Here is an 11328-nt window from a genome sequence, read left to right as displayed (position 1 = left end):
CCAAACTATTTTTATTTTTTTACTTAGAAACCAAAATTCTACTTATTTTTTTAAAAAGATTTTATTTGAGAGAGAGAGAGCAAGGGCAGGGACAGGGGCAGAGGGAGAAGCAGACTCTGCTGAGCAAGGAGCCCTAAGTGGAGCTCGATCCCAGGACCCTGGGATCATGACCTGAGTTGAAGGCAGACACTTAACCGACTTAGCCACCCAGGCACCCCAGAAACCAAAATTTTAATGAAATATTTCAATTCACTTTTGTGTTTCTAAGGATGAACTTGTATAATGTAATTCCCTTTGGTTCATTACTAAACTTCCTGTAACTTTTTTATAGAAGATTTGAAACATTTGGTCAGATACATATTCTGACACAGAAACTAGTATTTTAGAATTGATAGATGTAGTGGACAAGCTCCCCAGTTACATTAGGATATAGGGTTCTCCCAAGATAGAGCTGAAAATAGAGTTTTTTTCCTCTGTGTGTATGTTGCTGGGAGGTGAGGGGATGTAAGTTCTTTATTTTTTTCCCCAGCTTTATTGAGCTATAATTGACATATAATGTTGTGTAAGTTTTAAGATGTATAATGTGATGATTTGGTCTATGTTTATATTGTGAAATGACTACCATAATAGGGTTAGCTGACAGCCGTCAGTCCACATAGTTTGTGTGTGTGTGTGTGTGTGTGTGTGTGTGTGTGTGTGTGGTAAGAACATTTAAGATCTACTCTCTTAGCAACTTTCAGATATAGTTGACCCAAGAACATGTTATTTGAACTGTATGGGTCTGCTCATATGCAGATTTTTTTTAGATAAATAGAGTATGTATATTTTTTCATGATTTTCTTAACATTTTTTTATTCTCTAGCTCACTTTATTGTAAGAATACAGTGTATAATACATATAACATGCAAAATACATATTAATCAATTGTTTATGTTATTGGTAAGGCTTCCAGTCAACAGTGGGAGGAGTCAGTTATATTCAGATTTTTGACAGTGCAGGGGTCAGCACCCCAACCCTGCGTTGTTCAAGGGTAAACTATATATGATACAGTATTGTTAACTACAGTCACCATGCTGTACATTAGATCCCCAGAACTTACTCATAACTGGAAGTTAAAACCCTTTGACCAATACCTCCCCACCCCCACAACTCCTGCCAACCACCTGTCTACTCTGTTTCTATGAGTTTGGTTTTTTTTAGATTTCACGTAAGTGAGGTCATACGGTATTTGTCTTTTTCTGACTTACTTCACTTAGCATGATACACTTGTGCTTCATCCATGTTATTGCAAATGGCAGGATTTCCTTCTTTTTTCATTGTAAATATATACAGTGCATTTTCTTCATATATTGATGGATGCTTAGGTTGTTTTCATGTATTGGCTATCATGAGTAATGCTGCTGTGAATGTGGGGTGCAGATATCTCATTGTGATTTCATTTCCTTTGGACATATACCCAGAAGTGGTATTGCTGGATCATATGATAGCTCTATTTCTAATTTCCTGAAGAAGCTTCATGCTGTTTTCCATAGTGACTGTACCAATTTGCATTCTCACCAGCAGTGCACAAGGGTTGCCTTTTCTTCACATCTTCATCAACACTTACCTCTTTTTTGATAATAGCCGTTCTCACTGGTGTGAGGTGATATCTCATTATGGTTTTGATTTGCATTTCCTGATGACTAGTGATGTTGAGCACCTTTTCATGTATGTATTGGCCATTGGTAGTCTTCGGAAAAATGTTTATTTGGGTCCTTTGTCCATTTTAAAAATCAGATTATTTGCCTATTTGCTATTGAATTGTTGGAGTTCCTTATATATTTTGGATATTAAACCCTTATCTGATAGATAGTTTGCAAATATTTTCTACCATTCCATAGGTTGCATCTTCGTTTTGTTGATTGTTCTTTTTGCTGTTGAGAAGCTTTTTATTTGATGTAGTCCCACTTGTTAATGTTTGTTTTTGTTGCTTGTGCTTTTATTTTTTTATTTTATTTTTTAAAAAAGATTTATTTATTTGTTAGAGAGAGAGCGAGCAAGCAGAGGGAGCTCCAGGCAGAGGGAGAGGGAGAAGCAGGCTCCCCACTGAGCAAGGAGCCGGATGTGGGACTCGATCCCAGGACCCTGGGATCCTGACCTGAGCCAAAGGCAGACACTTAACTGACTGAACCACTCAGGCATCCCTGTTGCTTGTGCTTTTAGTGTCATATCCAAAAAATCATTGCCAAGACCAATGTCAAAGTGCTTCCTGTTTCTCTGAGGAGTTTTACAGTTTTAGGTCTTATATTTAAGTCTTTAATCATTTTGAATTAATGCTTGCCAGTGGTGTTAGACAGGGGTCCAGTTTCATTCTTTAACACATGAACATCCAGTTTTCCCAATACCATTTATTGAAGAGACTATTTTTTCCCCATTGATATTCTTGGCTCCTTTGTCAAATATTAGTTGACTGTAAATGCATGGATTTATTTCTGGGCTCTTGATTTGGCACCATTGGTCTATGTATCTGTTTTTACGTCAATACTATACTGTTTTGGTTACTATTACTTTGTAACATAGTTTAAAATCAGGACATGTAATACCTCAAGCTTTGTTCTGCTTTCTCAAGATTGCTTTGGCTATTCAGGGTCTTGTGTGGTTCCATGCAAATTTTAGGATTGTTTTTTCTATTTCTGTGAAAAATGCCATTGGAGTTTGATAGAGATTGCATTGAATCTATAGATGGCTTTGGGTAGTATGGGTATTTTAACTATTAATTCTTCTAATCCATGAGCGCAAAGTATCCTTCTGCTTATTTGTATCTTACTCAGTTTCTTTCATCAGTATCTTATGGTTTTCAGTGTACAGTTCTTTCACCTTTCTGGTTAAATGTATTCCTAAGTAGCTTACTGTTTTTGATGCTATTATAAATGGGCTTGTTTTATTTCTTTTTCAGATAGTTTGTTATTAGTGTATACAAACACAACTGATTTTTGTATGTTGATTTTGTATCCTGCAATTTTACTGAATTCATGTATTTTTTTTGTTGTTGTTTTTCTTGTTATTAAAAAAATCCTAAATTATTTATTTATCCTAAAATTATTTATCCTAAATTTATTTATTTATCCTAAAATTTAGGATTTTTTATGTATAAGATGATGTCATCTGCAGAGACAGTTTTACCTCTTCCTTTCCAATTTGGATGCATTTTATTTCTTTTTCCTGCCTAATTGTTCTGGCTAGAACTTCTGGTAGTGGGCACCCTTGACTTGTTCCTGATCTTAGAGGAAAAGCTTTCTCCCTTTCACCATTGAGTATGATGTTAGTTGTGGGCTTGTCATATATCACCTTTATTATATTGAGGTACATTCCTTCTATGCACAATTTTGTTGAGAGTTTTTTTTATCATGATAGGATGTTGAATTTTGTCAAATGCCTTTTCTACATCTATTGAGATGATCATATGATTTTTATCTTTCATTCTATAAATGAGGTTTATTGCATATATTGATTTCAGTATGTTGAACCATCCTTACATCCCAGGGATAAGTCCCACTTGATCATGGTCTATGATCCCTTTAATGTGCTGCTGAATTCAATTTGCCGGTATTTTGTTGAGAATTTCATATCTATATTCATCAGGGATATTGGCCTGTAGTTTTCTTTTCTTATAATATCCTTATCTGGCTGGCTTTGGTATTGGGTAGTGCTGACCTCATATAATGAGTCTGGGAGTGTTCTTTCCTCTTCAGTCTCTTGGAGGAGTTTGAGAAAGATTGGCATTAATTCTTTAAATGTTTGGTAGAATTCAGTGAAATAATCTGGTCCTGGGATTTTCTTCATTGGGAGTTTTTTGATTACTGATTCAAACTCCTTACTCATTATTGGTCTGTTTAGATTTTCTTTTTCTTGATTCAGTCTTGTTAAGTTTCATATTTCTAGAAATCTATCCATTTCTTCTTGGTTGTCCAATTTATTGATATATAATTGTTCACAGTGGTCTGTTACGATCTTTGTATTTCTGTGGTATCAGTTGAAATGTCTCCTTTTTTTCATTGATAATTTCATTTATTTGAGTTCCCTCTTGATTAGCGAAAGGTTTGTCAATTTTGTTTATCTTTTTCAAAAATCAACTCTTAGTTTCATTGATCTTTTCTATTGTTTTCCTATTCTCTATTTCATTTATTTCTGCTGTAATCTTTATTATTTCCTGCCTTCTGCTTACTTTGGGCTTAGTTTATTCTTCTTTTTTCTGGTTCTTTGATGTGTAACGTTAAGTTGTTTATCCAGGACTTTTCTTTTTTCTTAATATAGACATTTACAGTTATTAGCTTTTCTTTAGAACTGCTTTTGTTGCATTCCATAAGTTTTGGTGTGTTATGTTTCCATTTTCATTTGTCTTAAGATATTTTTCATTTTTCCTTGTGAATTCTTCTTTGGTCTGTTAGTTGTTCGGGAGCATGTTCTTTAATTTCTACATCTTTTTTAACTTTCTAATTTTCTTTCTTATTTCTTACTGAATTCTAATTTCTTATCATTGTGGTTGAAGAGATACTTGATATAATTTCTACATACTTGAATTTGTTGAGACTTGTTTTGTGGCCTAACATATCTATCCTGGAGGAATTCTCCATGTACTTGAGAAGAATGTGTATTTTATTTTATTTTATTTTTTTATTTTTTTTTATTTTTATTTATTCGACAGAGATAGAGACAGCCAGCGAGAGAGGGAACGCAAGCAGGGGGAGTGAGAGAGGAAGAAGCAGGCTCATAGCAGAGGAGCCTGATGTGGGGCTCGATCCCATAACGCTGGGATCACACCCTGAGCCGAAGGCAGACGCTTAACCGCTGTGCCACCCAGGCGCCCCAGAATGTGTATTTTAAAGCCAGACTTCTTAGCTTACATCAAGACCCCTATTTCTTTCATTTTTTCAATTTCATTTTCTATTACTCTGACACACTGTTTTCAGCTATCTTGAGCTAGTTTAAATTCCCATGGATGAGCTTTCTTTCCATAAACTTTATATTTCAGAGTAGATTTAGATTTGTAAGAGTTGTAAAGATAATATAGAATTCCACTGATGAGTTTTCATATCTTACACTTGTTTCCTCTTCCTGAAGTGACTACCTGCCCATATCTGGCAAATTTCTACTCTTCTACATTCAGTCCTGATTTCTACTCCTGGGCTGTGCTGGATTGCCCCCAAAGTAGAAAAAACACATGCTTTGTGTGCCATCAAAGCAGGGGCATCAATAGTTAATGAGATAGGGAATTTAATATTTCTCTCCAAGAAATATTAAATATGTGGTTCTTCCTTACACTTATTTATGTTTTAATTTCTGATTACTTGGCTGACCTTAAGTGAATTTTCCCTGCCCCTCAGTTGTCAGAAACACCTTTGTTTCCATTTCCTTATATACTGTTTTCTCCTACAAATTGAACTGAACTCCTCCAAAACGTCAATGTCATGAAAAACAAAACCAAAAAGGTAGGTGGGCTATCATAGATTTAAAAAGACTAGAGAGAAAACTGAATACAAGTGTGAAACTTAATTGTATCCTGAATTAAAACAAGCCCCGGATATTAAAAAAAAAATTTCAAGGGGGGGCACAGATGGAGAACTTTAAATATGGGTATGTATTAGATGATAGTATTGAATTAATTAATTTTTTAGGTGTGTTAATGGTATTTTGGTAATGTAGGGAATGTCCTTATTCTTAGGAAATGCTCTCTGAGGTATTTCTGATGTCTGCAATATACTTTCAAATTATTCAGTGAGAATAACAGTGCTGTGCACCTTGAAGGAGAGGGAGAGGGAGGAAGAAAATGTGGCAACATGTTGATACTTACTGAACCAAAGTGATAACCATAATTCTCTTAACTTCGGGATGGGTTAAAAACTGATCAAAAAAGCGGAGGCGAGGGGCGCCTAGGTGGCGCAGTTGTTAAGCTTCTGCCTTCGGCTCAGGGCGTGATCCCGGCTTTCCGGGATCGAGTCCCAAATCAGGCTCCTCCGCTGGGAGCCTGCTTCTTCCCCTCCCACTCCCCTGCTGTGTTCTCTCCCTCGCTAGCTGTCTGTCACATAAATAAATAAAATCTTAATTAAAAAAAAAAACGTAGGCGAAGGGAGTCTGTCTTGCTCACTGGACTGATATGGTTAGGCTAGGTTAGGGCCCGACATTGTGTCGGGAACTTTCTAGCAGCTCCATAACTTCCATTGCTCCGAAATAAAAAATGTAATTGGAATCCTTGTCATTACCCCTTCCTTTCTCTACTGCTCTTCCTCGATTTGTCTTGGAGGCCAAGTCACCTGAGAGAGACTTCTGTCCCTCGGCGCTCTCCGTAGATGAGCGAACCCTCATTGGCTGGGTGCACTCACGTCGTAGTGTAGTGCTGCCGCGTTTTTCAGAGACGTGTGGGTTCGGAGTCCCAATTCTTGGTGGTCGTCGCAGTCCAGGTTGTTGGAACAAATGGCTCAGAAACCGCTGCGTGTGTGAGTGACCGTAGCTCCGAAGCGCGAAGCGCGCGCGCGCGTGTGTGTATGAGCTAGCGCACCCGCGTATCTGCTGGCCGGGGGCTTTCTCGTGGCTGGAAGGGAGGAAGAAGAGGCGGGGGTGGGAGCGTGGCGGCGGCTGGTGAGCTCCGATCGCGTCTTTGGCCGGCCGGAGCCGGTGTCTTTTCGCTTCCGAGAGGGGACTCTCGAAGACACACGCCGGAAGAGGCGGAAGCTGCCAGTCTCAGGCCTCCTCCATCTTAGGCTGTCCTGGACCCTGACACATTTCCCCTTCACTTCTTTCCACACCCCATTTATTTATTGACGAAAATTCCTAGGCGTGGGCCCTATTGGTGGGCCCTGGTCAGTTGCGAATAGACGAGATAGATTGGGCTCCTGCGCGGGAGCTCTTTTTTGGGAGGAGGCGGCGCTGGAGTGAAGAGACTCCATCCGTCCCTTGAACAAATATTTATTGAACGTTTGCAGTGTGCCAGGCACTGTGCTAGACGTTGCACAGATGGCGTTCCTGCCTTAATGGAGTTTAGAGTCTTGAGCAGATACTGACCAAAGAATCCAGGTTAAGGTAAAATTGTGGTGGTGATAAACGTCAGGAAGAAAAGCTTCACGGTTCTGGAAGGAGGTGTAATGGGGTATTTGGCTAATTGTGAGGAATCAGGAGAGGGAAGATTGAACCTTGGTTAATACGTTTGTCTTTATTCTGAAGCCATGAAATGTCTAAGAACTCCTTGGCAGGATTAAACTTTTGTTTTGGAAAGCGATTCTGGCTGCAGCGTGAGAACAAATTAGAGCCAAAGAAGAGGGCAGCTAGGATTAGGTAGAGTGATGGCAGAAGCAAAGTGCAGGGATTGAAAGCTTATTAAAGAGATGAAATTAACAGGGCTTGGAGATGGTTTGGCTGTGAGAAAGAGTTAGCACCGTGGGTCCAAAATTTCTGCCCTTCAGTGGGATAGGAGACACTGGAAAAGGGCCTAGTTGGGGAGATGATGAATTTTGAGGTGTCCTATGATGTACAAACTGGATGATGGCTCTCTGAGAAACAATAATTCCGCTGACAACTGTTATGATGGAGGAAGCGCAGGATCCTGTGGGAGCACCAGGAATTGGTGACTGATAGGGACTGGAGGACTTCCTAGAAGAGGTGGTACTCAGAAGGTAAATAAAAACACCCAGTAGTTTATTACAGAGCTTGCTCTGAGATGCTATATGGGTTTCTGAAGTTTGAGAAGAGAGTGACTTTCTGAGCCAGTCAAGAAGGCTTTAGAGATGTGCTGGGCCTTGAAGGATGGGAAAAATTTAGATTCAGGGTGGGGCTGTTAGGAGAGGTCACTACCTCAGGGAATGTCAGGGGCAGAGAGTGATCATCCTGGGAGTAGGGGTTTCTGTTAGGAAACTTGGAGAAAGCCCTGGAGAGAGGGACCAAAGACTTGTGGAAGTCTGTGGCTCTGGAGGCAGTGGAGTTCTCTTAATGTTTTTGAGGAAAGATCATTCAATTGTTGGCTTTATATAGGATGGTTAGGAAGATGAGTAGGCATTAGAGGAAATAAATGTAAGCGTACTCCCTATTTTGTATCCAGTACCTGATTCATTAGATCTCTCTCTGATTCTGCCTCTGCCGTATCACAGGGCTCTCATGGCTCTGCCTCCCTCATTTCCCACCCTACTTCTCCAGTGCAGATTGTGTTCAGGTGTTCAGAATTCTAAATCGTTCATCCGTTTCTCTCCTTCCTATCTTCATTCAGTATTGCCGTTTTTGCTGATATTTTTGCTTGTAGTTACTTGTTCCTCCAGACCATCTTTCACTGTTACTAAAATGAACTTTCTAACATGTCTCTACCCGGCTTGCAAGTGTTCAGTGATATGGACACACCAGAAAGACATACTAACAAAATAATTAGAACTATAATATTTTAAGGTGAGTTCAAAGATGTTAAGAAATGGTATGAGAAATAGAAAAACCATGGAAGTCAGAATTCTAAACACTCAGAAATGAGATGATAAACAAGTTACTTCACAACTTAGGGCCAGTCTGTCTTACAAACCTCAGCTCTTGCCACTTTCTACCTCTCTGCCCCTTAACACTTTACACATATCTCCTGTTGTAGCCTTTTTCATGTACATTATTCTCAGAGTATCTCCCCTTCCCTGATTGTCAACTTTTCGAGGTTTGAACTGAGTCTTTTTGCTCTTTGTACCGCTAGCGTGTTCTTTGCCTAGTACCGGGCATATTGCCTTAGCATGTTGTAGCTGTCCGGTTCGTGGTTGTCAGATGGATGATTGATAGTGGCAGTGGGAAGGAAAAGGGTGGAATGAATGTGAAAGATGTTTGGAAAAGGGGATTGATGAGACTTGATGACCAAATAGGGGATTTTTTACTACAGGTGACCAACTTAGTGATATAGCCATCCACAAAACTTGGGAAGTGAGGAGAAGAAGCTGGTTCAATTTTGGAGGAAATGATAAGCTAACTTGTAGATATGTTGAGTTGAAGGTTTTGGTGACTTTTAGATGGAGCTGCCCCATGGTCAGTAATACTTCACATACACTGGACCTCTCCGTAACCTCAGAGAGACTGGGTCACATATCTACCCGATCCAGGAAGACAATATGTACCAAGCCCGGCAGGCCCACTCATGTTTCCTGAATTCCCTTAACATGTACCTCTTGTTTGCAGCTTGGCTTGTGGAGATGTTGAAGGAAAGTTTGATGTTTTATTCAACAGAGTTCGAGCAATTCAGAAGAAAAGTGGAAGCTTTGATGTAAGACATTTCCTGTTGCTGAATCTAACTTTACTGTTAGAGTCAAATATACTAAAATAAAGCTTGGACTCCTTTATTCCTTTCTCGATTGAACACACACTCTCCTTTTTTGTGAGACTGAGTTCCTTTTGTTAGCATAGGAACTTAGTAGCTGCGCAATGGTGGGGAAAGGGAGACCTCTTTACCTTTTTATACTTTTTGAATTTGAATCTCGTCACTTTTTTATTGTGGACAAAACTGAAAACAGACGAGCAAAACCTCCCCAGGTGATTCTGACCCCTGGGTTTGGGAACTGCAGATGTAGTTCATGAGTGTATGGGATGGAATAAGTCAGATAACATGTGCAAGTGTTTCGCAAACTGAAGAAACTTATATAAATGTTATGTAGGGCTGCCAACCAGAGTCTAAACCCCTAGTGAAGAGTATTCTAGGTATGGGGACAGTCTGTTCACTGGGTTAAAGATGAGTAAAGACAGCAGGCAGGAAGTGTGTTTTTTGTGCCCTGTATCTCTCAGGGTATCTAATACTTAATGTTTTGTGTTTCAAGAGAGATTCTTGGAAGAATCCCCCTCTTCCGCATCCCAACTTGAATCTGACGGCCAGTGAGCCAAAATTTAGTAATTTATGGAATCAGATCAACTACTGCAATTGTTACTGTAGAATTATGTATCGAGAGTCTGCATATTGATGAAGGGAAAAAACCTACTTTGAGGCCATTAAGTAGGATAATTAGCTGAATTATGTTACTATCAATTATATACTATTTGATAAAAAAAAAACTCATATGTCTGTTTAAAAAACTCATTTTAGCTGCTGTTGTGTGTAGGAAATTTCTTCGGCTCCACTCCAGATGCTGAATGGGAGGAGTATAAAACTGGCATCAAGAAAGGTATAGAAATTTTTTTATGTAACAAATGATTTCTAACAAAGTTTCAAGGTTACATAATTTTTGTTGGGTTGTTTCTCACACACAGTAGTTATTTAAGAATTTCCGTTTGATCTCTTCATTGAGCTGGGAAGGATGCCTGTGCATCTAACTGTTCACATTTTGAATTTGGTTGGATTTGGTTTAGAAAAAGAATGCTCGGGGTGCCTGGGTGGCTCAGTCAGTTGAGCGTCTGACTTGATTTCAACTCAGGTCATGATCTCAGGGTTGTGAGACTGAGCCCTGCTTTGGGCTCTGTGCTCAGTGGGGAATCTGCTTGAGGATTCTCTCTCTCCCTCTGCCCTTCCCCTCACTCATGCTTATGTGCACACTCTCTTTCAAATAAATAAATAAATCTTTAAAAAAAGAAAAAAAGAAAAACAGTTCTCTTCTAAGTAGGCAGGAATTGAAGAAATTCAACCACGTGTCCTTTCCTTTTTCCAGTTTGAGTGGTTTTTTTTTTTTTATGAGGCTCTTTCGGGTCTATATTTTCCTTATTATACATTAACCATCCTCTTTAAGATGTCGCTTCATCAACCAGCGATAGTATTAAATAGTCAGGCTGCAGGTTGGGTAGGATATCCTCAGTGGTGAGCACATTCCAGAAATAGGATTGCAGCTTCATTACTTTTGCTGTGATAATTTTTCCTATTGGGAAATATTTCTCAAATTCCAAAGCAGATCTGGTAACTGTATGGTGTCATGTCTGTTTCTCTCACTAGCTCCTATTCAAACATATGTGCTGGGTGCTAATAACCAGGAAGCAATAAAATACTTCCAAGATGCTGATGGGTGTGAGTTAGCAGAAAACATTACTTATCTGGGTAAGTTGATATTTTTTGTGTTTGTAATTAACATAATAAAGTGTCCCAGGAATTAGTCTCCTGGGAAATTTGTGGCTGGATTCTTCTGCTATTACTGCTGAGAGAATGGGGTTCTTTCTCAAAGTCTGTATCTATACCCTTAAGACTCTGGCATCTTTTCCTTTGTAGTCTCTCCCACCTTTTCCCAATCTCCTTGTACTGCCCCAAGCCAGTATATACTCCTGCAGCCAACCAGAGGAGTCAACTACCTGACTATAGTATAAGGAGTACTTAAGGTATAAATTATGTTGAAACAAATTCCATGTGTGCGGTCTCGCCATGTGACGTTG

At 39.2% G+C, this 11328-nt stretch overlaps 1 protein-coding gene across 6 annotated transcripts in view; it reads left to right on the top strand.

Annotated features, from left to right (window-relative positions):
* The first annotated feature begins 6325 nt into the window (after window positions 1-6325).
* The window catches only part of CWF19L1 (CWF19 like cell cycle control factor 1), a 29437-nt gene continuing 24434 nt past the window's right edge, over window positions 6326-11328 (top strand). Inside the window, exons 1-4 of one of the 6 annotated variants that reach the window (XM_002924274.4) lie at window positions 6326-6473; window positions 9166-9250; window positions 10061-10139; window positions 10898-10999. In XM_002924274.4, the coding sequence (XP_002924320.2) occupies window positions 6451-6473; window positions 9166-9250; window positions 10061-10139; window positions 10898-10999 (289 nt within the window). In that variant the 5' untranslated portion in view covers window positions 6326-6450. Of the gene's footprint in view, window positions 6474-6499; window positions 6516-9165; window positions 9251-10060; window positions 10140-10897; window positions 11000-11328 lie in introns of those variants that run through there. The other 5 variants (XM_034663136.1, XM_034663135.1, XM_034663138.1 and 2 more) reach the window with 5 other exon arrangements.

Source organism: Ailuropoda melanoleuca, chromosome 6 (genome assembly GCF_002007445.2).
Source record: "Ailuropoda melanoleuca isolate Jingjing chromosome 6, ASM200744v2, whole genome shotgun sequence".
NCBI lineage: Eukaryota > Metazoa > Chordata > Mammalia > Carnivora > Ursidae > Ailuropoda > Ailuropoda melanoleuca.
Note: the sequence above shows the minus strand (reverse complement) of the source record. Positions and strands in the feature narration are given on the sequence as shown.